General features: G+C 38.9%; 1 protein-coding gene and 1 pseudogene across 1 annotated transcript; one reads left to right on the forward strand and one right to left on the reverse strand.

Annotated features, from left to right (window-relative positions):
* Positions 1-277: 277 nt before the first annotated feature.
* Positions 278-20,850, reverse strand: LOC125271717 (sialoadhesin). The gene is made up of 8 exons (XM_048195898.1): positions 20,817-20,850; positions 10,807-10,869; positions 10,288-10,623; positions 2,245-2,496; positions 1,586-1,849; positions 1,402-1,507; positions 1,002-1,253; positions 278-916 (listed from the first exon to the last, which is right to left on the reverse strand). Exons 2-7 carry the CDS (start codon positions 10,859-10,861, stop codon positions 1,169-1,171), a joined length of 1,098 nt encoding a protein of 365 aa, XP_048051855.1. The 5' UTR covers positions 10,862-10,869; positions 20,817-20,850; the 3' UTR covers positions 278-916; positions 1,002-1,168.
* Positions 13,654-13,770, forward strand: LOC125273185 (annotated as a pseudogene).
* Positions 20,851-27,803: the final 6,953 nt, after the last annotated feature.

Below are 27,803 nucleotides of genomic sequence, written 5' to 3' on the forward strand. Positions count from 1 at the left end.
GAAGAAGTAAAAAAGAGAAGTTCAAGAAAATATGTTTGTGTTCTGAGTGTTTTTTGTTGAAAGATAAATAACAAACATGTAAACAGGTGCTGTTTATTATTCCAGTTGTTTTGAACTGTATAATAATTGAGAGGTCATACTTGTTTATTACATGTTGGTGAATGAGTATTTTTCTTTTCCTGCATTTTTTCTTAAATGTCCTAAAAGGGGGGGAATGTAGTATATGCGGGTGCATATCAGTTATAATGTCAGTTATATTAATAAAATACACAGCAGCTATGAGAGAAATGTTTATTTGAGATCTCGGTCTTTTAAACACTACAAAAATGATTAAGTTCCTCCAGTAAAGATACAGTAGAATAAAATCCAGTCAACAGAGCGTCAGACATGACAGAGAAACTGAGACTTTAATACAATCAGATTCAGACTGAACTGAGTTTAACATGAAAATACTGCTTAACTGTGAAATTAACATACATAAATTCAATTTTAATACTCCAGTGAAGCAGAAACTAAAGTATAACTACATGTTATTATGATGTTACTTTAAATATTTTGTACAAGTTTTCTCCTAAAATGCATTTGCTTATGAAGCACAAACATAAAATGTGACATGCAGGCTAAAATATAGATTTACAAGACTAATAGAAAAAAATAATTCTGCAAACTCTTATAAGCTCAATTACAATATACACAGTTTAATAAATCAGAATGTTATTGATGATGAAATGATGTTCATGAGCTGATAATGATGGGCAGTTTCTGAGGAGCTTCAGTTGTTTCATATTAGCAGTAATACAGTGAGGAGAGTTTAATGTGGATCTGCTGAAGTCACTGCTAGAGTCTCATATTCAGAAGATCTGGACTGAAGCTCAAGAGCCGTGTAGGTGTCATCAGGAGCTCTGGACTGAACAGACTGTGAGAGACAGATCAACAAACAGCCTGTTTATGTGTGGATCTGCTGAATCTGACTGTAAAAAGTGTTGGAGACATTTACTGACTGCGATTGTGCTGTAAATGTCAGCAGATGTTCTGGACGCTGGATCCAGAGCTGCGTATGTATCGTCACTCACGTCAGCCGTCTATAGAGAGAGATTTCTGCACTTATATTGCTTCATGTACACTATCGTATTCATAGTTCAATACAACAATACAATCACAATGTGTTTCAGTTGTAGATGGAGGAGTGTGTTTGTCGACTCGCCTGCTTTTGATTCACATCTTCAGTTCCACCTTCTCTCCTCTTCTTCATCCTGAAAACAGACAGAAAATTATTAAAAATGTATTAAAATATATTAAAAAAGAAAATTATTGAAATATAGTCCATTTACTTTAGATGTGAGATTGATTTTTATAGATTTCTTAGTGAATAGATTTAGTGTGCAGATAAACTTCACTCACTTTATGAACACAATGATGATGATGAAGATGATGATGATGATGAAGATCAATCCTCCACATCCCACCACGATCCCAGAAACTGTGTGCAGAGCAGCTCTCTGAATCCCTGAAACCAGATGATCATGAAGATCATTTCACACGTGAGACAGATGAACCTGAAAGAGTGTCTGTTTATAGAAAATACCTTTAACAGTGAGAGAAACAGACGCTGATCTCTGAGATCCATATTTATTCTGAGCCTCACAGTAGAAGCGTCCACTGAAACTGGAGCTAAAGCTGGAGATGCTGAAACTCTGTCCAGATCCAACAGCTGAGGTTTCATTCTCATTAAACCAGCTGAAGTTCAGAGCAGGAGGGTTTGAATCACTGCTGCAGTTCAGAGTCACTGAATCTCCTGACACTATTTCACCAGACGGACTGATGGACACTGAGACACTCTTTGGAGGATCTACATGAAATATATATAAAACATGAAAATAATGATTTTATTTACGCCATTAATTCCATTATCATTATTAAATTACTGAAGTCTAAATGCAAGTAGAATTTAAAATAGTGATGAGAAAGGTTCAAATGAACATCTGAACTGGTGCAAAGTCAATAAAACAATATCATATTTACAGATTTATCAACACAAGATTCATAAAAATAATCACTAAACACTGATTCATGATTTACATTAATTTTGCATAATGATAAATGAATAACAATAAATCATGTCTAATAAACAAAAATGTCATGCAGTCTGTATGATTGGGCCTGAATTTATAAAACAAATCTGAACTAAATTCTGCATAATCTGTGAAATATTTCACTAATATTAATGAATCAGTTTGTACTCACATTCAACATCAAGATAAACAGGCGGAGAGAGAAGATGATCATGTCCTGTAACGGCACATCTGTAGTTTCCTTCATCAGAACTACTGACTGACTGCAGATGAAGCTGATTCTCTTTCACAATTCCTTCAGTGAATCTCTGTGTGTTTCTGTACCAGATGAATGTTGTTTGTTCAGTCAGAGAGCAGCTGCTTTTACATGTCAGAGTGACTGAATCTCCCTCTTTCACTCTCTGCTGTGTCTCCACCTGCAGGTCTGACACAACAACAACAACAACAACAACTCATTCACTGTCAGCTTGAGAATGAGATCGCTGCGGAACAAAAGTGGGCGTTTCTGTATGTGTGGGTGTTTTCAAACTGGTGGGTGTTTATATATCATGCAATGAAAATGATCCCCTTCACCCGACCCCACCCTAAACCCTACCCACACTCTGACGTGGGCAAATTAGGTCACGCTCTCAAAAACGCCCCTCTGTTTATGGCTTTGCCCACTGATCATTACTGTCCTGCAGAGACCTGTACGTGGTCAGTTTAAAGGGTTAGTTCACCCAAAAATGAAAATTATGTTATTTATTACTCATGTCGTTCCACACCCGTAAGATCTTTGTTCACTGAGCTCTTGGTCCGATGGCAATGGTGATTTCAAAACACTGCTTCGAAGCTTTACAAATCTTTTGTTTTGAATCAGTTGTTCGGAGTGCCAAAGTCACATGATTTCAGCAGTAATGTTTCAATAATATCCCAGCTAACAGAATTTTGTTATAAGAATATTCTCTAAATATTCAGTGTTGGTTCTGGGAACATAAAAAACGTCCAGTTTTCTTGACATTAGAGGGACGTTTTTATAAGGTATAATGTTCCTCAAATGTTCTTTCAACTTAATTTTTATCTAAAATTTTTACATTCTAGGAACGTTTATTTGTAACATTCCAAGAACATAAATTGTCCAGTTCTCTTAATGTTAGTAGAATGTTATTTAAAGGTTAGTATGATGTTCCTGAAACATTGTTTCAATCATTCAAACACCTGCTGTGAACAAGCACTGAAAGAAAGAGAAATAAGAACACAAACTACAACTTTCTTCAGCCACAGCCTTAGATGAACTGAAGATAAAAGACATTAAATCTCTGAAGATCTGATTAAACAACTCCACAATCAGCATTACCAGCTTCACTTATTACTAACCAGACTGACTTTATATCTGTCACACAACTGCATAAGCTCTTATTGAGGTCACCTTCATGGTGATCAGTGTTTGTTTTAGTTGAGCTCTTGACTTTTGTTGAGTTGCTTCTTTATCAGCAATCGCATGTTTTCAGAAAACATTTCTGCATTGATAAAGCAGATCAACATGTCTGTTTTAATAACAGACAAATGACTGCATTATAGTGGTTTAAATAAATGTTTTTTTCTGTAATTGCAGACTGTTCAGGAATTTCGGGTCGCCAAGTCCAAGTCGGCTGCTTTCAGGCAGTTTATGCCCAGGAGAGTTAGAGACTCTTTCATCCCCTCCTCTTATCTACACAGAGAGCGTTCCTTGCATAGGAAGGAGTCCGCCAGTAGGAGAAGTGACCCAGTTCATCCCCCACTGACTATGGTTTGGGGAGCCCCTGGTCGCCCATTGCCCTGCCAGTGACCCCATAGGCGTCTTGAGCTGAAGCGGCCTCCACTCCAGCTCCTTCGACTCACTCCTGACCCTCACACCAGAAGGGGAGAGCTTCCCCTGCCTTCTGAGGTTGAGTCAGACCACGCAAGCATTTCTGCCCACCTCTCACTCGCTCTCCTCATTCAGCTCTGTCACATCCGCCACCCAGCGCGTTTTGGTGTGCAACATTCGATCAGCCTCACCCCTTTTCATCACGGGAGATAGGAGAGGTGCTAAACTTTCTCCCCTCACCTCCGATTTGTTTGTTGCCTGCTGCTTGCGTAATCGGAGACACGTACGGTTTTATTCAGGAACCGGCAGACTCCATATGAGTCACACAGGCTGTGGGCCCTCTCGTTCCACGTCAGGACGCTGGGCGCTCTCCTTTGCGGTCACCCATGCTACCCTGCAAGGACCAGTTCTACTCTCTAATACAGGTATGTCCTCTACATTGTGCCTTGGATTCTAAAAACAGTGCAGTTTGGTTACACACTCCAGTTCTGTCGCATACCCCACCCCCACCCCCCAGTTTCAACTGGGTTTTTCTGACTGTAGTGAACAGCGCCTCAGAGGCTTCTGTGCTACAGCAGGAACTATCTTCCCTCCTCCTCAAGGGGGCAATAGAAGAGGTTCAGCCACTACTTTCTAGTTTCCCATCTGGCCCTGCCCAGATTTCCAGTCTTGTTACATGTTTGGCCTGCTTCAGACTAGGACATCATGTCTCTGTAAGCACCTGTCACAGGCTCCTGGGCCTCATGGCCGCAGCCTCCCATGCTACTAATAGGATTGCTTCACATGAGACCGTTTCTTTGGTGGAGGAATCTCTTAGGGGTCTGTTTTCGCTGTTTGGTTCCTCTGCCATAGTTAATCTAGTAGTGTGTGGAGTAGTAACCTCTGTGTCTCTGATAAGCATGACACTTTAAGCTGGTGCACGGCTAGTGTAACTTTGTTTTCATTTTGTGCAAGTTGCAACAGTTCTATACAACAGAAACATTTGGTGTCACAAAGCCTTTACGATTATTTAACCGTGACGTTTTAAATTGCAGTTAATTGTGAAATCGGTTAATCACTGCATCCCTAATTGGGAGCTAATTTTTTTCTTTTGGCAATGAAGCCTGGAACTTGACTGAATCAAGATTAATTCCAAGAAACTCGTGGGAGGTGGCAGGTCCCTCAGTTTTCTCGGATTTGCAAGGATCCAGCATAGGGCTTCGGACAGCGTGTCGAAGATTTTTGGGCTGCTTTTACATCCAAAAGTCAGACGAATGGCAAAATAATATTTATCTCACCAGCACACTCCAAAGAGATGCCAGAAATCAGGATTTATTGGCATAACCGTGAAGGCTGACATGATGTCAAGTTTGGCTAACCAGGCTCTGTGACCAGCAGATTTAATTAGCTGAATTGCCTGGACAACATTGTGATAGTTCAAAGAGAACTCTGGCAGAGGGATTAGGCTATTGATGCTTGGAACGAAGCAGATGTGGGGAGCAGAGAGATCGATAATAATACGCTTTTTTCCTGAGATTTTTTCCAATGGGGTTAATGCGGAAGACTTCAAATGGGGGGGAATCGAATGGGCCGATCATGAAATTAGAATTCACCTCCTTTGCGAGGAGGGCATCTACAGTATCCGGATCTGTCAGGGCAAACTTTAAATTATTACAAACGTAAGTTGCATTTGGTAGGCTTTCTAACACTGGATCAAAACCTTGTTGTAAACCAGAAAGGAGGTAGTGAGTGAATTGCTGGTTAAGGTGTTTTTTAGTGCACTAAGAGAGGGACATTAACAGAAGAGAAGAGAAGAGAAGAGAAGAGAAGAGAAGAGAAGAGAAGAGAAGAGAAGAGAAGAGAAGAGAAGAGAAGAATCTTTATTGTTTTTGCTGAGGATTTGTACACAGGACAGACAGGGCGGGTATGCGCACCACCACAAAAATATACAAACGTGCAAAAAACGGCATCTTTGTCTGAAGCAACAAAAATCATTGAAATTGTTGCAGACCTGATGAATTAAACTAGAATGAAAACTTGCTTTTTGTTTTCCAGAAAGAGAGCGATCATGCCCGGACTGTGGCACGTATGAGGTGGATTTAACATCGGAGGAGGTTGGCTGAGGGTTTTTTGAGTTTTGGATTTAGGTTAGAGACAGGTAGGGGCACCATTGCAACTGCGTGGGTGGGTGTTTCTGTTAGTACGGCCGTGAACAGTTAATAGAAAGGTGGACAGGCTGAAGTAGGAGGGGGGAAATTAGGAGGGAGAGAAGACGGGGCAGGCACCGGGTGCAGAGGCTGCCTCATGCTGGGTTCTGCACTCATAGAGGGAAGGCTTAAGGAAGAGGGAATGATAAGATGCAGAGAAGGCTCTGGAGCAGTTCCTGTGTGCAGAGGCAGCCTCACACTTGAGACCACTCTGGGAACGGTTGGAAAGGGAGCAGGTCCTCCTGGAAGGAACAAAGGTTGCTGAGTTATGGGGGAGATTAAGCAAATCTGAGGTGGGTGGCAGGTGGGGCTGTACGGGGGAGCAATGTTGTAAACTGAGGAAGCTGAGGGTGCTAGGAAGGTGTGGGATTGTTGAGCTAAGTTTGTTGGAGGCCCTGCCCCCTGTGCTAGAAACAGGGAGGGTGGGGTTGGAAGCCATTGTGGCTGGTGGCGCATGCATGCCAGGAATGGAAAAGACGTCAATGGAGCTCGAGGCAGACGCGGCTACCTGGTTGGAAGGAGTGCGCCGAACTCTCTTGGATGGATGACCGGCGGCCCTTTTGGGCAGAGAATCGGGTGGAATCTGGCACGTTTGAGAATTCAGGTAAAGCTCATAAAACTGTGCTTTGGTTTGTCTTCGGGGAAAAAGGATGCTTGCGGCCACGAGTGCATACCACTGCCCGTTAACGTTAAATTTTGTAATTTCAGGTATGGGAGATGATCCAGACGTCATCGGATAAGCTGGCGTGTAAGGAGAAATCGATGTGGCTCAGGTGCGTGGGCGCCTAGCTGAAGGTGGGGAAGAGTGAGTTCCATGGCGGCACCTTGATGAATTTGCTGGAGGATGTCGAGAATGACGACCTCGATTCCCATTGTTTTGTCCAGAATTAGAGCAACAAGAGTTGGATTATCCTAGAGTCGGTTCTATGACACAGAAGATGCTGCATCGCAGGAATTTCGTTGTCTGAGGTAAAGAGCTATATTTCGTAGGGTTGGGACATGTTTCATGGAATAGGGCGGGACTAAATGGCGGAAAAATTTGTCAATGGAATGACACGGTGTTTGCAGCTTACATAGTATCCACGTAATGATGATTGACAGGACTGAATGTCTAGGCTCCTCCCATACCTACATTTGGAACTTCATTAAAACTTTATGCCCCATGTGTGCAGGGGCCCCGGACTGGCCAGACTATTTTTTTATTATTATTATTTTAAATTTACTTCAACGTGAACAAAAAAAAGACCCTAACTGGCCCATAAGAAACAAAACTAAAATAAGCAGGTGATTGGAGAGATGTGACATTTGGGTCACATCTGTCCAATCAGCTGCTGATCAAATCAAAGTGGCAAAGTCATGCAGTTTGTGAGGGAGAGATCGTTAATGGCAGGAAATCCAAACATTCGTCTATCATTCATCAACCTCAAATACGGCTTATCACTTGAAACATGTAAGTAGTAGCAGTAGCCTAGTCCTAGATAAATGTGCGTTATTATTAGGCGCATATCCATGTTTGCGTGGAGCGCGCTTTACTCCATGACATGGAGGCAACGGTGTGATCGCTGTTACGGGTGCTGGGTTGTAGAAACGAGACGTGACGTATACGGACATCCACAATCAAAGGGTATTTAATGAAAGCAGGAGCATAACAAACAACCAACACATTCAATATAACATTTAGAACAGACAAAGAGTGAAGGGAGTGAGTCCATGTATATAGGAAGGTGCTGATGAGGAAGTCCATGGCGGGTCAGGTGCAGCGGGCAGCCATGGCGGGTCAGGAGCCGTGGATGGCCCTGGAGCTCCTTAAGGCCCACCCACATGTATCCCACCCACGGGTACTTGCCCCCCCCAAAAAAAAATACTTTGGGAGGTTTAGGATAGTTTTTAAAAGTTTGAGGAAGGGAGTGTTTCTGTGGGCAGGAGTGGGCTTTTGGGCGGTGGAGCATGGAGTTACCGGCTCGGCGGCGGAGACTAGAGATGCAGGCTCGGCGGCGGAGACTGGAGATGCAGGCTCGGCGGCGGAGTCTGGAGATGCTGGCTCGGCGGCGGCTGGAGCTGGCCACCTCTGTTTCTGGAGGGACTGGACGAGAAGGACACATATCCTGAACCTCATCAACAAGGAAATTAGATCCGTTTAAATACAAAATTAGATTAATGGTTTCGCTCAAGGAAAAAGAATCTTCAGGTTCATCAAAACGGATAGTGTCATCATCCAGTTTATCCAGAAACAGGGCGTTCAAACGTGCATCTGACCAGTTAGTCAGAAAAGCTAGCTCTACAAACTCCTCCACATACCTCTCCAGTGAACGGCCAACCTGGAAGAGCCCGATGAGCCGGTTAGCCGCTGATGTAGTTGTGAGGGGCTGAGGGGGAGTAGGAGCCACGGGAACCAGAAACAAACCCATGATTCAATTTGTGGATGTCCAGTCGGTTAAGGTCTGTTCTTCTGTTACTGGTGCTGGGTTGTAGAGACGAGACGTATACGGACATCCACAATCAAAGGGTATTTAATGAAAGCAGGAGCATAACAAACAACCAACACATTCAATATAACATTTAGAACAGACAAAGAGTGAAGGGAGTGAGTCCATGTATATAGGAAGGTGCTGATGAGGAAGTCCAGGTGCAGGTGATCAGTGATGATGGGGAGATGACGAGGGAAGTGAGTGCAGGTGTGGAGAACAAGAGGATCCTGGGAAATGGAGTCCGGGAGACAAGGGATATGTAACAATCGATTGCATTTAACTTAAAATACTCCGTCATTTTGGTCATACAGATAAGAGTAATATAAACTGTAAAGGGTCTACTTTAATTTCTGTAAACTCACAATAACAGCAAAACTTTGTGCTTTTGTAAAATGAAAACCAGGATCCACATTCTGCCATCTCTGTGAACTTGAGCATGTAACAAACATGAATCGTAGCCTACTTCCCTCACAGACATTAGAAATATAAAGCTTGAAATATCTACTTTTAATCGAACCAATTCAAATGGAAAATTAATATTCTCAGATTATGTAATTCGTATGAAACCGGATTAGGCCATGTATTATATAGTGGTTTATTATATATGATTTATTATGATATTTAATTTCCTATATGGTGTGGTGGTAATTTTCATACTGTGGTGGTCCACACAAGAAAAACTGTATTGGCTGTCTCAATGTGTGTGTGTATGCCAGTTAACCTTAATATTTGCGTGTGGACCATGTATGGCACTAAATACATTTATGATTGGTTGGTATGATGGGTTGGTGGCTCACACAAAGAGCAGCCTAGGGGCCCCTGACCACCTTAATCCACCCCTGGCTAGATCACAAATTTGAATATGAAAATACACGGTCCAGTAGCCCAAGCAAATTGAACGCCGATCACCATTGTGGTGACTTTAAATCAATTACAGTACTAAACAATATAATTTCTTACTGTGGCATGGTTAAAGACAACTTTATAATATGAATTCACAGTAAAACAAGAGCAGTAAATTACTGTGATGTCAGCATCATTCAACAGTAATTCGTAAGAAAAAGACCCAGCATGCATTAATTTCACTGTAAAATATCTGACTAAAGTAATTTATCATAAAATAATTTAATGCTGTAATTCCTGGCATTGTTTACAGTCTAATAAAGAACAATAATATATGCTCTAAAATAATACAAGTCTTTTGTTCAGTTAAATAGGCAAAATTAGATCTGAATGATGACCTTCCTCAAGCTTTAAAAAGAATATGAAAGCATCAAAACACACTTGCTGAACATTCAAGTGTTCGGTATAATCAAATGACAAGCTTTGATGAGAAAGAAATCATAGTGCTGTTTATTATTGAGAAAAAATCTTGATCTTACATGTATGAATTTGTTTGAAAACAGCAGTTCACCCTGACCGAAGTGAAGATTTGTGCTAAATAAGATATTACATTGTGGTTTGTTACTTTGTTTCTCGATTAAACTCTATTGCACATATTCACAACACTGGAATATCAGTCAAAAGTCACAATTTTAAGACAATTCTGCACTTGAAGAAGGAGCCTGCTGTCATTATATGAACAAGAGCGATCAGGACATTTTATAAAATATCTCCTTTTGTGTTCCAACAAATAAAGAAGGTAATTTGTTAGATTCAGTAACATAATAAAGTGTTTGATGTGTGTGTTTGTGTGTTTCTGTGGTCTATTTCTGAGAGTTCACTAGTTTTACCTGTGACGTCAAGCTGAACTCCAGGGACACCCGTCCATTTTACACCCATGTTTGTAGTAAATTTAAAGTAGTAGATGTGTTTATCGGCTTCTGTTACAGCCATCAAAGTGATGCTGTAAATGTCTTTATCTTCACTCAAACACTGAATCCCTCCTCTCTTCTCTGGATCTGAACACAGATCAGGTGATTCTCTAAAGGTTTTGGTCCAGAAAGCTGTTACGAGCTCATGATCATCAGGATATCTTACAGTACAGGATATTTTCACTGTTGATCCCTTTAATGCACAAACATATGAATGGCTGTAATTCACTCCCCAATCCTGCTGACCATCAACCCCTGAAACACAGAAATGAAAAATGAAGAGGCTTTCAGGTGTTTTAAATGTACAACAAATAACTTTTAACTTCTGAATATTTTTATGTCAGCTGACAGTAAAACACTGATGTCAGTTTGTAAGTGTGAAGATCTCAATCATCTTTTGTTCAAATATCTGTATAGTGAGTGAAACTGAAGACTCACCCGCAGTCATGATCACTACGATCAGAGGAAGAAACTTTATGAGAGACGACACCATAGTGACTTCTGCAATCAGAAAACTGACGATTATCACATTATGAGCCTCATCTCTATACAACATCACAAACTCTATTTGACAGATAATTCAGAATAATTCACGGCTCATTGAAGGCTTGACGTGAACTGATGATGTTTCTCATGTCAGGCCTCGTGTGTCTAAAGAGCTTCACACAATATTTACACATGAATCTACAACAGATATTGAGCTTCTGGAGATTAAATCACTTCATCACATCCCAGCTAACAGAATTTTGTTAAAAAAAAGTTCTCTAAATATTCAGTGTTGGTTCTGGAAACGTAAAAAACGTCCAGTTTTCTTGATGTTCCAGGAACGATTCTATAAGGTATAATGTTCCTCAAATGTTCTTTCAATTTAATTTTGATCTAAAATTCAACATTGTAGGAACGTTGATTTGTAACATTCCAAGAACATGAAAATGTTCAGTTTCTTTAATGTTAGTAGAATGTTATTTAAAGGTTAGTATGATGTTCCTGAAACATTCTTTCCATCATTCAAACACCTGCTGTGAACAAACACTGAAAGAAAGAGAAATAAGAACACAAACTACAACTTTCTTCAGCCACAGCCTTAGGCCGGGTTCACACCACAAGCGGCAGCAGAGCGGAAGCAGCGCGTGAGCGTGAACTGCAGCTGCAGAGACGCGCGAGTATTCACACTGGAAGCGTTTGTACAGTGTCACAGCAGCGGCTCGAAGCTGCATAAGTGAGCATTTCTTTACAAAGACAGCTATAAATTAGTTTTTATAATTGGTCATTGTTAAACTTGATAGTCTTGAAAGTTTGTTAACATGCAAGGTGTACAACACTCACATATAAACATAAAATAAATAAAAATAAATAAATAAAAGCCTTGTGTCATCCATTGCTGCACACGAATGAGGTAAGCTTTGTGTTTTACATCATCTGCCGCACGAACATGTTTACAAGACTGCGAACTCGGGTTTTATTTGGGTATGCAAGAGCCTATATGGCTGTCTGTGTAATAACTAAAATAATGTTTATATATCATATTTTCTGGCTAGTTTAGTTTAGTTTTCTATAATATACCATACTTTAACCCAAACTGAATAATTAAAAACAAGTTTAAATGAGTAAATCTATAAATATGTTTTAATATTAATTTTCTTTCCTGACATACTTCAATTCTTGTTTAAACACACTAGATATGCATATTCTGTGCATTTTGAGCACTTTTTGTGTGAAATAATATTTATTTTGTCCATCAAAGGTGTACTTTCACTTAAATTGAGCGTTAGCAGCGCAGCAAAAATAGACTTTGCTAACGCTGCTTCCGCTCTGCTGCCGCTTGTAGTGTGAACCCGGCGTTAGATGAACTGAAGATAAAAGACATTAAATCTCTGAAGATCTGAGGCTGCATTTACACTGCAAGTCTTAATGCACAGATCCGATCTTTTGACCATATCCGATTTTTTGGCCAGCGTGTTTACATTCACTTTAGACACGACTGGTATCCGATATCTGTGTTTACATTACTTCCTGTCCCAAAATAATTGTCATTAATAGTTTTACATGCACATAGTAGATCCTCGGGTTTTGAATGGCCGTTCTATTAAAATTATTTATATATTTCACGTCGCGTGGCCATGATTAGCCTAGGCTACCTGCCAGAATGAATAAGTTAACAGCTGTCAGTGTCATGGATGTATTGCAGCGTGAATTCTGACTGAACGGATATAGACCGGAAAATAAAGGTAATTTGCGTTTGATATTTTATCTACAGTTTTATCAGTTTTAGAATTTCATTTTTTTTAATGAGTTCGAGCGAGCTAGAGAGCGAGCACGAGCGAGAGAGAGTAGCTACAGTGAAGAAAAACAACACGGCGCTCTCTTTTAAATTAACCGGGCAAAGGTTGAAATTCAGCTGCTGAATGTATGTGTGTGTGCGCAATTTCTTTCTAGAAAAATAGATAACGTTAGACATATAAAGTTCCCACCTCAATAATAAAGCTGTGAATTTTCAGTGCCAGTGCATACAAGCACATCTGCTTCATAATACAACATTAAAGCTACCTGTGCGTGTTTAGACGTAGGTCGCATGTCCACAGATCGGATATGTATCGGATTTAAAACCACATTTGGAAGTGGCTCAGATCGGATGCGAAAAAAATCGGATCTCGTGGATTTTTGTGTTTACACGTGTGCACCTAATTCCGATCTGTGTCAGATGTGAGCAAAAGATCGCATTTTTTGTGCCAATGTAAACGCAGCCTGATTAAACAACTCCACAAACAGCCTTACCAGCTTCTCTTATTACTAACCAGACTGACTTTATTTCTGTCACACGTCTACAGAAACTCTTATTGAGAATTAACAGAAGTTTAGATGTTTCGTTTGAAGTCACCATCATGGAGGTTGGTGTATGCTTTAGTTGAGCTCTTGACCCCTGACTTTTTTTAGAGTTGTTGTTTTTTATCAGCAATCGCACGTTTTTGGAAAACATTTCTGCACCGATAAAGAAGTTCAACATGTCTGGTCTAATAACAGACAAATGAGCGCTGATGTCTAAGTGTTTTCTTTTTTTAAAATCTAAAAAGTTTCGGACAATCCAATATAAATTAGTTCAGTGTTAGACTTATTTGTATCACTTTTGAGTTTATTATTTCCTTTTCACATAACACTTCAATACCAAAAGTACAAACCCGATTCCAAAAAAGTGGGGACACTGTGCAAATTGTGAATAGAAAAGGAATGCAATAATTTACAAATCTCATAAACTTATATTTTATTCACAATAAAATATAGATATATCCCAGCAGCCATATCACCCTGTAGCCCAAGACTGGTTGCCCACTGAAGCTAAGCAGGGCTGAGCCTGGTTAGTACCTGGATGGGAGACCTCCTGGGAAAACTAGGTTGCTGCTGGAAGAGGTGTTAGTGAGGCCAGCAGGGGGTGCTCACCCTGTGGAAACTCAAATAGAACTCAAATAATTCACAGCACATAGAAACTCTTTCACCTAGATATTATCACATAGAGACTGTGTCTGTACCTCGAACTAGTAAATACAAAAAACTTCCGAAACCTTTTAAGGGTAAAAATTTAATTGATGTTCAAAAAATGAAAATCACAGATAAATCAGATAAACAAATGATAAAGCTTGGGTTACTGAATATTAGATCTATTTCTTCAAAAGCACTTATTGTAAATGAAATTATCACAGACAATAAACTAGACTTGCTGTGTTTGACAGAAACCTGGCTAAAACCAGACGATTACATTACTTTAAATGAATCTAGTCCTCAAGGTTATGATTATCGACACAATCCTCGACAGAAAGGCAAAGGGGGAGGTGTTGCTGTAATTTATAGTAATATATTCAGAATCATTCAAAAGAATTTCAAATATAATTCCTTTGAAGTGATGGTGCTTTATGTAACATTATGTAAGTTGACATTTGTGCTGGCTACTGTATACAGGCCACCAGGGCACCATAATGACTTTATCAAAGAATTTGCTGATTTTATATCAGAGTTAGTACTGGCTGCGGATAAAGTCCTTGTTGTTGGTGATTTTAATATCCATGTAGATAATAATAAAGACGCATTTGGATTGGCATTTGCAGACATTTTAAACTCTATTGGAGTTAGACAACACATGTCAGGACCCACTCATTGTCGTAATCATACCCTAGATCTAATACTGTCGCATGGAATTGATATTGATGCTGTTGAAATTCTACAGCAGAGCGATGATTATCAGATCATTATTTAGTCTCGTGTATAATACAATTAGCCAAGGCTACAAAACCACCACCCAGCCATAAATATTGTAGAACCATCATGTCTACCACTAAAGATTGCTTTATAAATAATCTCCCCGAGCAGTTTCATCGCCTTAGTATACCTGACAACTTAGAAGAACTCGATGCTGCAACAGAAACTATTGGCTCTCTCTTTTCCAGCACATTAGATGCAGTCGCTCCTTTACGTCTAAAGAAGATTAAGGAAACTAATCCAACGCCGTGGTATGATGAGCACACTCGGGCCCTAAAACGAGCTGTGAGAAAAGCTGAACGTAGTTGGAAGAAAACAAAACTAGAAGTTTTTCGCCTTTCGTGGAAAGAAAAAATGATTGAGTACAGAACGGCTATAAGAAATGCTAGATCTACTTATTTTTCAAATCTCTTAATAGAAAACAAACATAATCCTAGGTATTTATTTGACACAGTGGCTAAATTAACTAGAAACAGAGATTCAACTGCTGACGTTTCCATAGAGCACAGCAGTAATGACTTTATGAACTTCTTTACTTGCAAGATTGATAATATTAGAGAGAAAATTAAAAACATGCAACCGTCTACAGTTTCGCTTCAGACAGTGCACTGTAGTGTCCCTGAGGTAAAACTAGAATCATTCGCCGCTATAGGAGAGGAAGAATTATCTAAACTTATCAAATCATCAAAATCAATGACATGTATGCTAGACCCAATGCCGACTAAACTACTGAAAGAAATGCTTCCAGAGGTCGTAGGTCCACTTCTTGATATAATTAATTAATCTTTAACACTAGGATACGTGCCAAAAACCTTTAAGCAGGCTATTATTAAACCTCTTATTAAAAAACCTCAACTAGATCCGAGAGATTTAGTAAATTACAGGCCAATCTCGAATCTACCTTTTCTGTCAAAGATACTAGAAAAGGCAGTTTCAACACAACTGTGCTCCTTTTTAGAAAGAAATGGAATCTGTAAGGATTTCCAGTCAGGATTTAGACCATACCATAGTACTGAGACTGCTCTCGTTAGAGTTACAAACGATCTACTCCTATCATCCGATCGTGGCTGTATTTCTCTATTAGTGTTATTAGATCTCAGTGCTGCTTTTGACACTATCGATCACAACATTCTTTTAAAAAGACTTGAAAACTATATTGGCATTAGTGGAATTGCTTTGGCATGGTTCAAATCGTACTTATCTGACCGTTATCAGTCTGTAGTAGTTAATGAAGAGATGTTGTATCGATCACAGGTTCAATATGGAGTACCACAAGGCTCAGTACTAGGACCGTTGCTTTTCACTCTGTACATGCTGCCCTTAGGAGAGATAATTAGGAAGCATGGTGTTAGTTTTCACTGCTACGCTGACGATACTCAGCTCTATATTTCCTCGCGCCCTGACGAAACCTACAAATTCACAAAAATAACAGAATGCATAGCTGACATTAAAAACTGGATGACAAGAAATTTCTTATTATTAAATTCAGAAAAAAATTATATCCTAATCTTTGGACCAAAAACTTCCTCACGAAAAAACCTTGAATACTCTCTAACACTTGACGGGTGCTCCATTAAACCTTCGTCCTCAGTTAAGAACTTGGGTGTGCTCTTCGATACCAATCGTTCATTTGAAAGTCATGTTTCTAGTATCTGTAAAACCGCCTTCTTCCATCTAAAAAATATATCTAAATTACGACATATGCTCTCAATGACAAATGCGGAACAGTTGGTTCATGCATTCATGACCTCAAGACTAGATTATTGTAACGCTCTACTGGGTGGTTGTTCTGCTCAGCTTTTAAACAGACTACAGTTGGTCCAAAATGCGGCAGCTAGAGTTCTTACTAGAACCAGAAAGTATGACCATATTAGCCCAGTTCTGTCAACATTACATTGGCTCCCTATTAAACATCGTATAGATTTTAAAATCTTGCTACTTACTTATAAAGCTCTAAATGGTTTAGCTCCCCAGTACCTAAGTGAGCTCTTAATGCATTATAGTCCTTCACGTTTATTGCGATCTCAGAATTCAGGCCAGTTGATAATACCCAGAATATCAAAATCAACTGAAGGCGGCAGATCCTTTTCCTATTTAGCACCTAAACTCTGGAACAATCTTCCTAGCATTGTTCGGGAAGCAGACACACTCTGTCAGTTTAAATCTAGACTAAAAACACATCTCTTTGCTCTTGCATACACATAACACATTATCAATACATTAACATTTTTCAAATCCGTTAAAGGATTGTTACGCTGCAATAATTAGGTCGGCCGGAACCGAGAACATTTCCTATAACACTAGATATACCTGTACATCAGAATAAGAATGGCATCTACGCTAATATCTGTCTCTATGCTTATCCTGAGGTTTTCCGGGTGCTGGATCCAGGCCGTATCCAGATCAGATGGAGAACCTGTGTCTGGACCTGACTACAACGTAGCCCAGGAGACAATGGGCCTACAGATCCAGTTCTGGCTGCATCTATAATTCAGATTTTTAATCCCCGTATCCACTTACATATATTTATATATAATCTATTTTTAATCTCTATAATAAAAATGTATAATTCAGATTTTGATCTCCATATCCATTTACATATATTATATATATCTTCCAAGGGGTTTTTTCCCTCCTAGGACTTTTTTCCCAGTGTTAGCACGCTGGGTTTTTCTCCTAGGGGTTTTTTTCCACCCCTGGGAGTCAGCCGACATTGGCTTAATGTAGCACCATCTTGTATATGTTACATATTACCACGCTTGTTTGTACAGCTTATTTTTAACCACTTCCCTTTTTTCTGTGCTTCTAATATGTAAAGCTGCTTTGAAACAATTACCAATTGTAAAAGCGCTATATAAATAAATTTGACTTGACTTGACTGGTCTGTGTGGGTCCTAATGCCCCAGTATAATAATGGGGACACTATACTGTCAAAAAGCACCGTCCTTCGGATGAGACGTTAAACCGTGGTCCTGACTCTCTGTGGTCATTAAAAATCCCAGGATGTCCTTCGAAAAGAGTAGGGGTGTAACCCCGACATCCTGGCCAAACTTTCCTATTGGCCTCTGTCCATCATGGCCTCCTAATCATCCCCATACACAGATTGGCTTCATCACTCTGTCTCTTCTCCACCAATAAGCTGGTGTGTGGTGGACGTTCTGGCGCAATATGGCTGCCGTCGCATCATCCAGGTGGATGCTGCACATTGGTGGTGGTTGAGGAGATTCCCCCTTCCATATGTAAAAGCGCTTTGAGTGCCCAGAAAAGCGCTATATAAATGTAAGGAATTATTAATTATTATTATATCAAATGTTGAAAGTGAGATGTTTTGAAATGTCATGCCAAATATTGGCTCGTTTTGGATTTCATGAGAGCTACACATTCCAAAAAAGTTGGGACAGGTAGCAATAAGAGGCCGGAAAAGTTAAATGTACATATATGGAACAGCTGGAGGACCAATTTGCAACTTATTAGGTCAATTGGCAACATGATTGGGTAGAAAAAGAGCCTCTCAGAGTGGCAGTGTCTCTCAGAAGTCAAGATGGGCAGAGGATCACCAATTCCCCCAATGCTGTGGCGAAAAATAATGGAGCAATATCAGAAAAGGAGTTTCTCAGAGAAAAATTGCAAAAAGTTTGAAGTTATCATCATCTACAGTGCATAATATCCTCCAAAGATTCAGAGAATCTGGAACAATCTCTGTGCGTAAGGGTCAAGGCTGGAAAACCATACTGGATGCCCATGATCTTCGGGCCCTTAGACGGCACTGCATCACATACAGGAATGCTACTGTAATGGAAATCACAACATGGGCTCAGGAATACTTCCAGAAAACATTGTCGGTGAACACAATCCACCGTGCCGTTCGCCGTTGCCGGCTAAAACTCTATAGGTCAAAAAAGAAGCCATATCTAAACATGATGCAGAAACGCAGGCATTTTCTTTGGGCCAAGGCTCATTTAAAATGGACTGTGGCAAAGTGGAAAACTGTTCTGTGGTCAGATGAATCAAAATTTCAAGTTCTTTTTGGAAAACTGGGACACCATGTCATCTGGAATAAAGAGGACGAGGACAACCCAAGTTGTTATCAGCACTCAGTTCAGAAGCCTGCATCTCTGATGGTATGGGGTTGCATGAGTGCGTGTGGCATGGGCAGCTTACACATCTGGAAAGGAACCATCAATGCTGAAAGGTATATCCAAGTTCTAAAACAACATATGCTCCCATCCAGATGTCATCTCTTTCAGGGAAGACCTTGCATTTTCCAACATGACAATGCCAGACCACATACTGCATCAATTACAACATCATGGCTGCGTAGAAGAAGGATCCGGGTACTGAAATGGCCAGCCTGCAGTCCAGATCTTTCACCCATAGAAAACATTTGGCACATCATAAAGAGGAAGATGCGACAAAGAAGACCTAAGACAGTTGAGCAACTAGAAGCCTGTATTAGACAAGAATGGGACAACATTCCTATTCCTAAACTTGAGCAACAGTCTCCTCAGTCCTCAGACGTTTGCAGACTGTTATAAAAAGAAGAGGGGATGCCACACAGTGGTAAACATGGCCTTGTCCCAACTTTTTTGAGATGCGTCGATGCCATGAAATTTGAATAAAATACTGAAATTTCCACATCATCGCATTCTGTCTTTATTCACAATTTGTACAGTGTCCCAACTTTTTTGTAGTGATGGCCGATTTCGAAACACTGCTTCATGAAGCTCCGCAGCTTCATGAAGCTTTTGTTTCGAATCAGTGATTCGGAGCATGAATCAAACTGCTAAAGTCACGTGATTTTAGTAAACGAGGCTGTTACGTCATCACTGTTTCGAAACAGTTCGAAATTTCAATGGTTCACCGATAGAGGGCGATGATAAAGTGAGCCCATGAATCATGCAGATTCACTGAGAACTATTGAACAAGTGTCTAGGGCTTTACCCTATGGTTTTGCCTGATCTCCGATCAGTTTTATACATTTGTAGATGTTTTAATTATACATTAGAATAATTAATATTAATAATGGTAGTTATTAATCTCTTATTGGCCTGTTTAGCTTGAGCCATGGAACAAAAAAACAAGCCTTTAAAATTGATAAAAGAACACATATTATACAGACACTCTATATTTAATCTTATTAGATGATTAGTTCATTCCATTTGATTGATTTTACTTTCAATAAAACTTTTGCAATACATTTGTTAAAGGGTATTTTTAATGCATGTTTTGGCCTGAGTTTTGTTGCATTTCCACTGTTCTGACCACTAGGGGTCACCGTGGAGACAGGTGTCAGATTGTTTCGAAGCCTCGAATCATTACGGCACATTTGTTTCAACTGTTCCAGTGTTTCACGAAGCCTCGATCTGCCCATCACTACTTTTTTGGAATCGGGTTTGTAAATACAACTACAATATAGCAGTTGATTAAACCACCTTAATGCAGTTATTTGTCTGTTATTGAAACAGACATGTTGATCTTCTTTATCAATACAGAAATATTTTTTGAAAACATGATTGCTGATAAAGAAGCGACTTTACAACAAGGGTCAAGAGCTCAACTAAAGCAACCACCAACCTCCATGATGGTGACCTCAAACGAAACGTCTAAACTTCTGTTAATTCTCAGTAAGAGCTTCTGTAGACGTGTGACAGAAATAAAGTCAGTCTGGTTAGTAATAAGTGAAGCTGGTAATGCTGTTTGTTGAGTTGTTTAATCAGATCTTCAGAGATTTAATGTCTTTTATCTTCAGTTCATCTAAGGCTGTGGCTGAAGAAAGTTGTAGTTTGTGTTCTTATTTCTCTTTCTTTCAGTGTTTGTTCACAGCAGGTGTTTGAATGATTGAAAGAATGTTTCAGGAAAATCATACTAACCTTTAAATAACATTCTACTAACATTAAGGAAACTGAACATTTTTTATGTTCTTGGAATGTTACAAATCAACGTTCCTAGAATGTTGAATTTTAGATCAAAATTAAGTTGAAAGAACGTTTGAGGAACATTATACCTTATAGAATCGTTCCTGGAACATCAAGAAAACTGTACGTTTTTTACGTTTCCAGAACCAACACTGAATATTTAGAGAACGTTCTTATAACAAAATTCTGTTAGCTGGGATTCACCTAAAACAGTTTGATAAATATCAGTCGTAGCCCTACTGAATTATTTTAACTCATAAACAATACTGGTAAAAATGTTCTTACCGCTCTGCAGTGTCAGTGTGTCAGTGTCGACGCCCCAAATGGCAAAATCATCAGCACACTTTATAAAGTGCAGCTAAAAATGTTGGTCTTCCTCTTCCTGGTGATGTGTGACCGTCATCTCAACTACACAAGAACAACTGGAGAAGAGAGTTAATGTCTCCAGATGTCAAACACAAGCTTTATCTCTGTAGAGCTCACTATTGTTAAATCTTTGTGAGAGAATATGTGAAAGATGTTTGCTTTGAGAAAGAACAGTTAAAGATGTTCATCATGTCTGCAGGAGCGTCTGAGCAGCATCTTTACAGCTCTTAGTTTCACTTCCTCTTTCTCAGACAAATTCTGTTTAACACATGAAGAGGTGGACGACACACACACATGACCACAGTCATAACTATTAGCAACTACATTGTGTTTAAGTGGGTCAGTGCCAGTTTCTGACAGACAACACAAGCACGAGACCGACAACAGATACAGAAAAAAATAGTATTGACCGTCCAAAAAAATACTAATACATCATCTATTCAATAGATACTCGCATATAAACATTGATCAGTGAACATAAGCAAAAGCTTAACCTAACCTGAATGATGCATAAGAACAAACCTCTTCCGGAAACTCAAACCTGCTGTGTAACCAATGAGGTTCATTCTCGTGTCCACTGAAACTGGAGCTAAAGCTGAAGATGCTGAAACTCTGTCCAGATCCAACAGCTGAGGTTTTACATGGCAAACACAAAGGACAATATCATCAATAAAATTTACGTTATTAAATAAAACACAATAGAAAATCTAAAAAACTTTCAGGTATCAGTCTGGATTGAACTGAAAGGTGAAAGTGTGCGGTACATCTGACGCTGAGAGTGACGGCAGGAGACGGCAGATGTTCCTGATCTCTCGCTGCACAGCTGTAGTTTCCCGTATCATCACTGCTGACCGACTGCAGCAACAGCTGATTCGTGCCGCTCCGTTCTGATAAACGCTTGCCGTTTCTATACCAGATAAAGTCTGTTCCTGAGAGGATACAGGTGGTGTTACAGAATAAAACAGGTGAATCTTTCTCAACGACCTCTTCAGGAATCTCCACTCTGAGCTCTAAAATCACAGACAAACAGATTTTATATTTATATGAAAGAACAGAGTCAAATCTGTCAGTGCAATATTAGTTTGACTGTACCTGTGACTCTGAGCTCAATCCCAGGATAACCAAGATATCTTTGTTTTTCTTTATTTATCATGGGTCTGAGGCAGTACATTCCTCCATCCTCATGTCTCACATTACTGAGAGTGAGAATGAATGTTTGATCTTTATTGGGGAAGTACTGAACTCTGTCTCTGTAATCTGGATGATTCAACAGATTGACGAGTGTCTTGTGTTTAACTGGGTTTACAGTCCAAAATGTGTCTGTGTCCAGATGATCTGGGTGTTTATAAGTGCCTGAGAAATGTGTTGTTGAACCCTTTAGGACACATTTCTTCATACTCAAGTACTGAATCTCCCATTTCTGACTGCAAATCTCTGAAAAATATAAAACAAGAAAATAAAGATTTTAAAATGTAGTACCATATTCAACTTGATGAGTTTGGAGGGTGGAGAACTTGGTTTCAAACATGTTAACACACTTCCTGTCTTTCTTCATTTCCTCAGTGTGAGTGGAAAATGAGCTCTTGAATGGACGCACCTTGTTTTTAAAGGATTAGTTCACTTTCAAATAACATTTTCCTGATAATTTACTCACCCCCATGTTATCCAAGATGTTCATGTCTTTATTTCTTCAGTCGAAAAGAAATTAATGTTTTTGATGAAAATATTCCAGGATTATTCTCCTTATAGTGGACTTCAAAGGAGCCCAAACTGTTGAAGGTCAAAATTACAGTTTCAGTGCAGCTTCAAAGCGATCTACATGATATCTGACCATGGTTGAACCAGTCTGTTTCAGAGCAGATCAAAGATTTTGCTCAAATTTGGGCTTCCTAACCCAGAAATAAAATCAAGATGTCACTCAGATTGTTAATCTTTTATTTGCTTGAATGAAGAGATTGTCCTGCATTCGTGACAGAACATTTGCTACTCAAATACTAAAAGCCTCACCCTCTGAACAAGGCATTAATGCTGAGCATTCACAAAGGTGGTGAGACGGAAACAAGTGTCAGCTGGGACAACGGAGAATCAAACAGTGTATATTTCATTCATACAGTGAAGTTAATGCAGTGTTATTTTACAGTTGATTACTTTATTCAATTTCTGTAAGTAATTTGTATCTAACTGATGTTAGATCTACCTGAAAAGCTGTTTATTTAATTTGTATCTTTGTTTTATTGTGTTTATTTGTGCTATTGCTTGTAGTTTGATTGTTTGTTTTTATTTTATTACAGAAAATGTTTGAAAAGTATGTTTCATATTTATATTTTATATTTCTGTAGATTTTTCCCCATTGTTCTTGCATTCCATGTGTAAAGTGTGTGTGTGTGTGTGTGTGAGAGAGAGAGAGAGAGAGAGAGAGAGAGAGAGAGAGAGTGTGTTTGTGATTTTTAAGAAAACAAATTTGCAGTTTTTTGTTTGTTTGTTTTTTGAAAACTAAAGTGTGTGTTTTTTCCTTCACTTGCATGTTTTCTTTGTTCCAGCTCATTTGGTTTGGATATTTGCTACACAAATACTTGAAGAATCTGGCCATCTGGTTGGTCAGTGCCTTCCAGTTTTTTTATTGTCTCTCACAGAAATAAAAACTGCCCCTTCATCACTGAGATCACACAAACTCTGCGCTGAGTAGATCATCTGTTGAAAAAAATGAAGGCTGTCGTCACTCTGCTCCTGTTTTTGAGTCTCTCTGGACTGAGCTTCAGTCTCCACAGAAAACACGTGTTTGTGAATAAATTAATGACCTGGAAAGATGCACAGACGTACTGCAGAGAACACCATGATGACCTGTCCACCGTCAATAAAGAAGAGGCACAACTGCTCTCTAGAAATCCAGAAATCAATCATTTATATTTTTGGATTGGACTGCACATGAGTCCTAACAACCCAGAAAAATGGATTTGGTCTGGAGGTGAGGATGAACAAATTGACAATTGGGACACTGGGGAACCGAACAAAAACACTGAAGAGTGTTGCATTGTAAGAAAATATAATTATAAACTGCACAACGTTCTTTGCTCGTGGACTCTGCCATTTTACTGTATGCGGGTCTTTGAGCCCATTCTGGTGCATCAGAACAAGACGTGGGATGAAGCCCTGGACTACTGCAGACAGAACTACATTGACCTGGTGAGTCTAAGATCTGAGATGATTATGGCAGAGGTGATAAATATCACTACATCATCCCAGACAGCTTCTGTGTGGACCGGCCTGCGCTTCATGGCTGGTCATTGGTTCTGGGTCAGTGGACACAATCTTCAATATAAAGCCTGGTCTGTGGAGGGGGAGCTCCAGTGTCCTGCCAGAAAACTGCGCTGTGGAGCTCTGGAGAGACAAAATAATATTTGGACACCCAAAAATTGTGAGGATAAACTCAACTTTGTCTGTCTTAAAAAGCTATAAATGTGCTTCATGTTGCATTACATACATTTCTTCATGTAGGCCTATATATGATACTGATTCATTTATAAATCATGAATCAATAGAAATCTATTGCTTTACAGTAGTATGTATGGTTGTTAAAAATAATGTTTTTTAATCATTCATTTTAGTCGTGTCAACATATACATTGTCTTGTAAAACAATGTTTAGTCAAAATCTTTTATGGGCTTGCAGAGACATTATAAATTATATGTTTGATTTATTATAAAAATAAAGATTTAGATTGTCAGTTAGATTTTAATAGCCATAAAAGATATGTAAAACAATCAAGCTCAGTCTTATTAGCTTTATGATAAGAAATTGTTTAACTTTTGATCATGCTTTGTTGTTTTTAAACTCAGTGATATTTTCACAAATCATATGGATTAACAATTTGGCCTCAGATTAACCCGTCTGTAATTTATCAGATTTAATGTCTTTATATTTATTTTGGCTAGGAAGCAAATAAGATATTATCATTGTAAAATAAGATTGTAAGTTTTGCTCATTTTGTTTATTTTCAGTATGTAAATCTTGTATTCAAATGTTTAAATGGTTTTGCCCCTCACCGTTATGTCATTTTTCAAGAGATTGCAGTGGTTCAGATTCACCAGAGCGGCTTCTGGCAGCAACTGAAACATTTTATTCTGTAAAACATCTTTTGTTCAGATTCAGTGAAAGGTGCAAAAAGTTGGAATTCACTCCCTGATCATTTAAAATCTGCTGCAAGTTTTAATAACAAACTTGCATTCATGTTTATGTTTATTTTTATTTTATTGTTTATTTTTAGTGTCGCTGTAATTGTAGTCAATAAAAACTCTTTCTACAGATGAGTGTTGTAAATTAGCTTTAGCTAAAAGCACTATGATACTTGCATTGGATGGCTGTTGTCTCAGTTTGATCAATGTTTATTGGATCTGTCCCTTTCCAAATAAATGGAAATAAACAAAACAATACAATCTGATGGACTATAACAGGAATTGCTCACTTGTATGTTATGTTTACCTCACCACAAATGTTCCTCCACTTTGTTTTGTTCAGCTTTTCTGTACACTATTCCCATATTTGCATGTACTGTGACAGGTCAGGTCGACTGCTTTGGATATCAGGATTGTATTCTCACTACACAGCAGCACATTCTCTGTTGTTGGGTTTTGAACCACCACTTTTTAGAATTTTTACATAAATATTTCACTGTGCAAAACAAAAAAAACTATGAACACACAATCAAAGATCATCCTAACAATGTTGTTTTTATACACATCTTGCATGATAGTAAAAAAAAAATTGTGTCTTAGAACAAAACATCTGTCTCAACATGAATAAGAGAAGTGATTAAAACAATATTTTACTCTTGTTCATAGCTTGGGAAACATTTGCTGATACATAAAGGCAACTTAATAATTTTGTGTAAAATAATATTGAAATTTTAAGCAAAATTGACATGAATCTCCTTACAGGGTTCGTACAGATCTGTAAAATGAAATTCATTTCAAGCACTACTTTTTTAGTTTTCAAGGACAACAATTAGTTATCAATGTTATCAATGGAAATGGCATTGAATCAATGTTACAATGTGATGTTGGTTCAACATCATGTTTGCTCTCTCAGAAAATGAAACAATTAACAACTGACTTAAAGATACACAGCCTGAAATCAACTGAAAATAAAAGAAGACAACAAATATCTCGAGATCTTTCTATTTAAGAATCAACAGAGGTTTAGATGTTGTTTTATTGACAATGTTTGGTCACCAATATTGTGATCAGTGTTACCTTTCTTTGGGCAGTTTGACTCTTGGCTTTTTTATGTGAGGTTGTGGTCTTTGTAACAGTGTTTACCAAAACACATAATTTCTTGCAAAGAAACCCAGAACCAAAGATGATCAGGTGATATAATTTTCAGCATCATAAAATAGATTAATTCACTAATCTTATCCAGACCAAATGTGAGAGACATCAGTTCTGGACATGCATGATGCATGAGCCAATGCAGATTTATACGTTTGTTACAGAACTCTGGCAAAAAAGCAAAAATTGTGAATTTGGAGTCTCAGAGGACGACATGATAAGAGACAAAATTGTCTTTAAAATTGTGACAGACTAAAAAAAAACTGCTGAGAGAACCAAATCTGACTCTACAAAAGGCCATAGACATGCAGAGCATCTGAGATTGCCAAGGAAAGACTAAACATAATGGCATCAGCGAAAAAGGAAAGTGAAGTGCATGCATTTGACATGACTAAAGGAGCAAAATACAAAAACAAGCCCTTTAAAGCCACACCGTCACACAACAAAAAAGAGAAAGTCAGCGGCACCAGATGTGGACAGACACACACCAAGATCGTGTCCAGCATATGGGGCTAAATGCAGAGTGTGTGGCAAAGCCAACCATTCTGCAAAAATATGCAAGATGAAATCTGTAAGCTGTTGATAGTTTGTTTATGGGGACACTTCAATGCATACAGATAAATGCAATATGTAAAAATGAAGAATCTTGGTACACAAGCATGACTATCAGAGGTATCCCTATTGAATATAACTAGACTCCGGTGCTGATGCAAATGTCCTGCCACTTGAACAAATCAGAAAGCGTCCTGGTGATGTCATATTCAAACCCACAGAGACCATGCTGTGGCATATGGAGGTGCAAGTTGTTCTTTGTTACGACTCGCTTAGACTATGTCTTAATCCTCGTGAACTAAAAAGGGCAATCGGACGCCAGCACTACTCCATACCAACACCAGAGGATGTACAGAGCAAACTGTTCACAATTTTGGACGAAAAGGATGGGAAGTGGCAGATTAAGCTAAACAAAGCTTCATCATTGCTGTGTACTTTTAACACACCTTAACACACATTTATGTCTAAAATACTAGAAAAAGTGGTGTCAGTCCAATTGTGCTCCTTCTTGCAAAAAAACGCTATCTATGAAAAATTTCAGTCAGGATTCAGATCTCATCACAGCACAGAAACTGCGCTCGTTAAAATTACAAACAACTTACTCCTAGCTTCTGACCAAGGCTGTGTCTCAATACTAGTGTTACTTGATCTCAGTGCTGCGTTCGACACTATAGATCATAAAATACTCCTAGATCGACTACAAAATTACACTGGTATTCAGGGCCAGGCATTATGGTGGTTTAGGTCATACCTATCAGACCGTCATAATTTTGTTTATATAAACGGGGAAAAATCTAAGATAACAATAGTAAACTATGGAGTGCCGTAAGGATCTGTGTTAGGCCCTCTGCTATTTTCAATATACATGCTGCCACTCGGCAATATTATAAGAAAACATGGAATTAGTTTTCACTGCTATGCCGATGTTATATATTTCAACACAACCAGATGAAATCTCTAAATTATCCAATCTGACAGAATGTATTAAAGAAGTAAAACATTGGATGACTAGTAATTTTCTTCTATTAAA

The sequence above is a fragment of the Megalobrama amblycephala genome, linkage group LG7 (assembly GCF_018812025.1).
Source record: "Megalobrama amblycephala isolate DHTTF-2021 linkage group LG7, ASM1881202v1, whole genome shotgun sequence".
NCBI lineage: Eukaryota > Metazoa > Chordata > Actinopteri > Cypriniformes > Xenocyprididae > Megalobrama > Megalobrama amblycephala.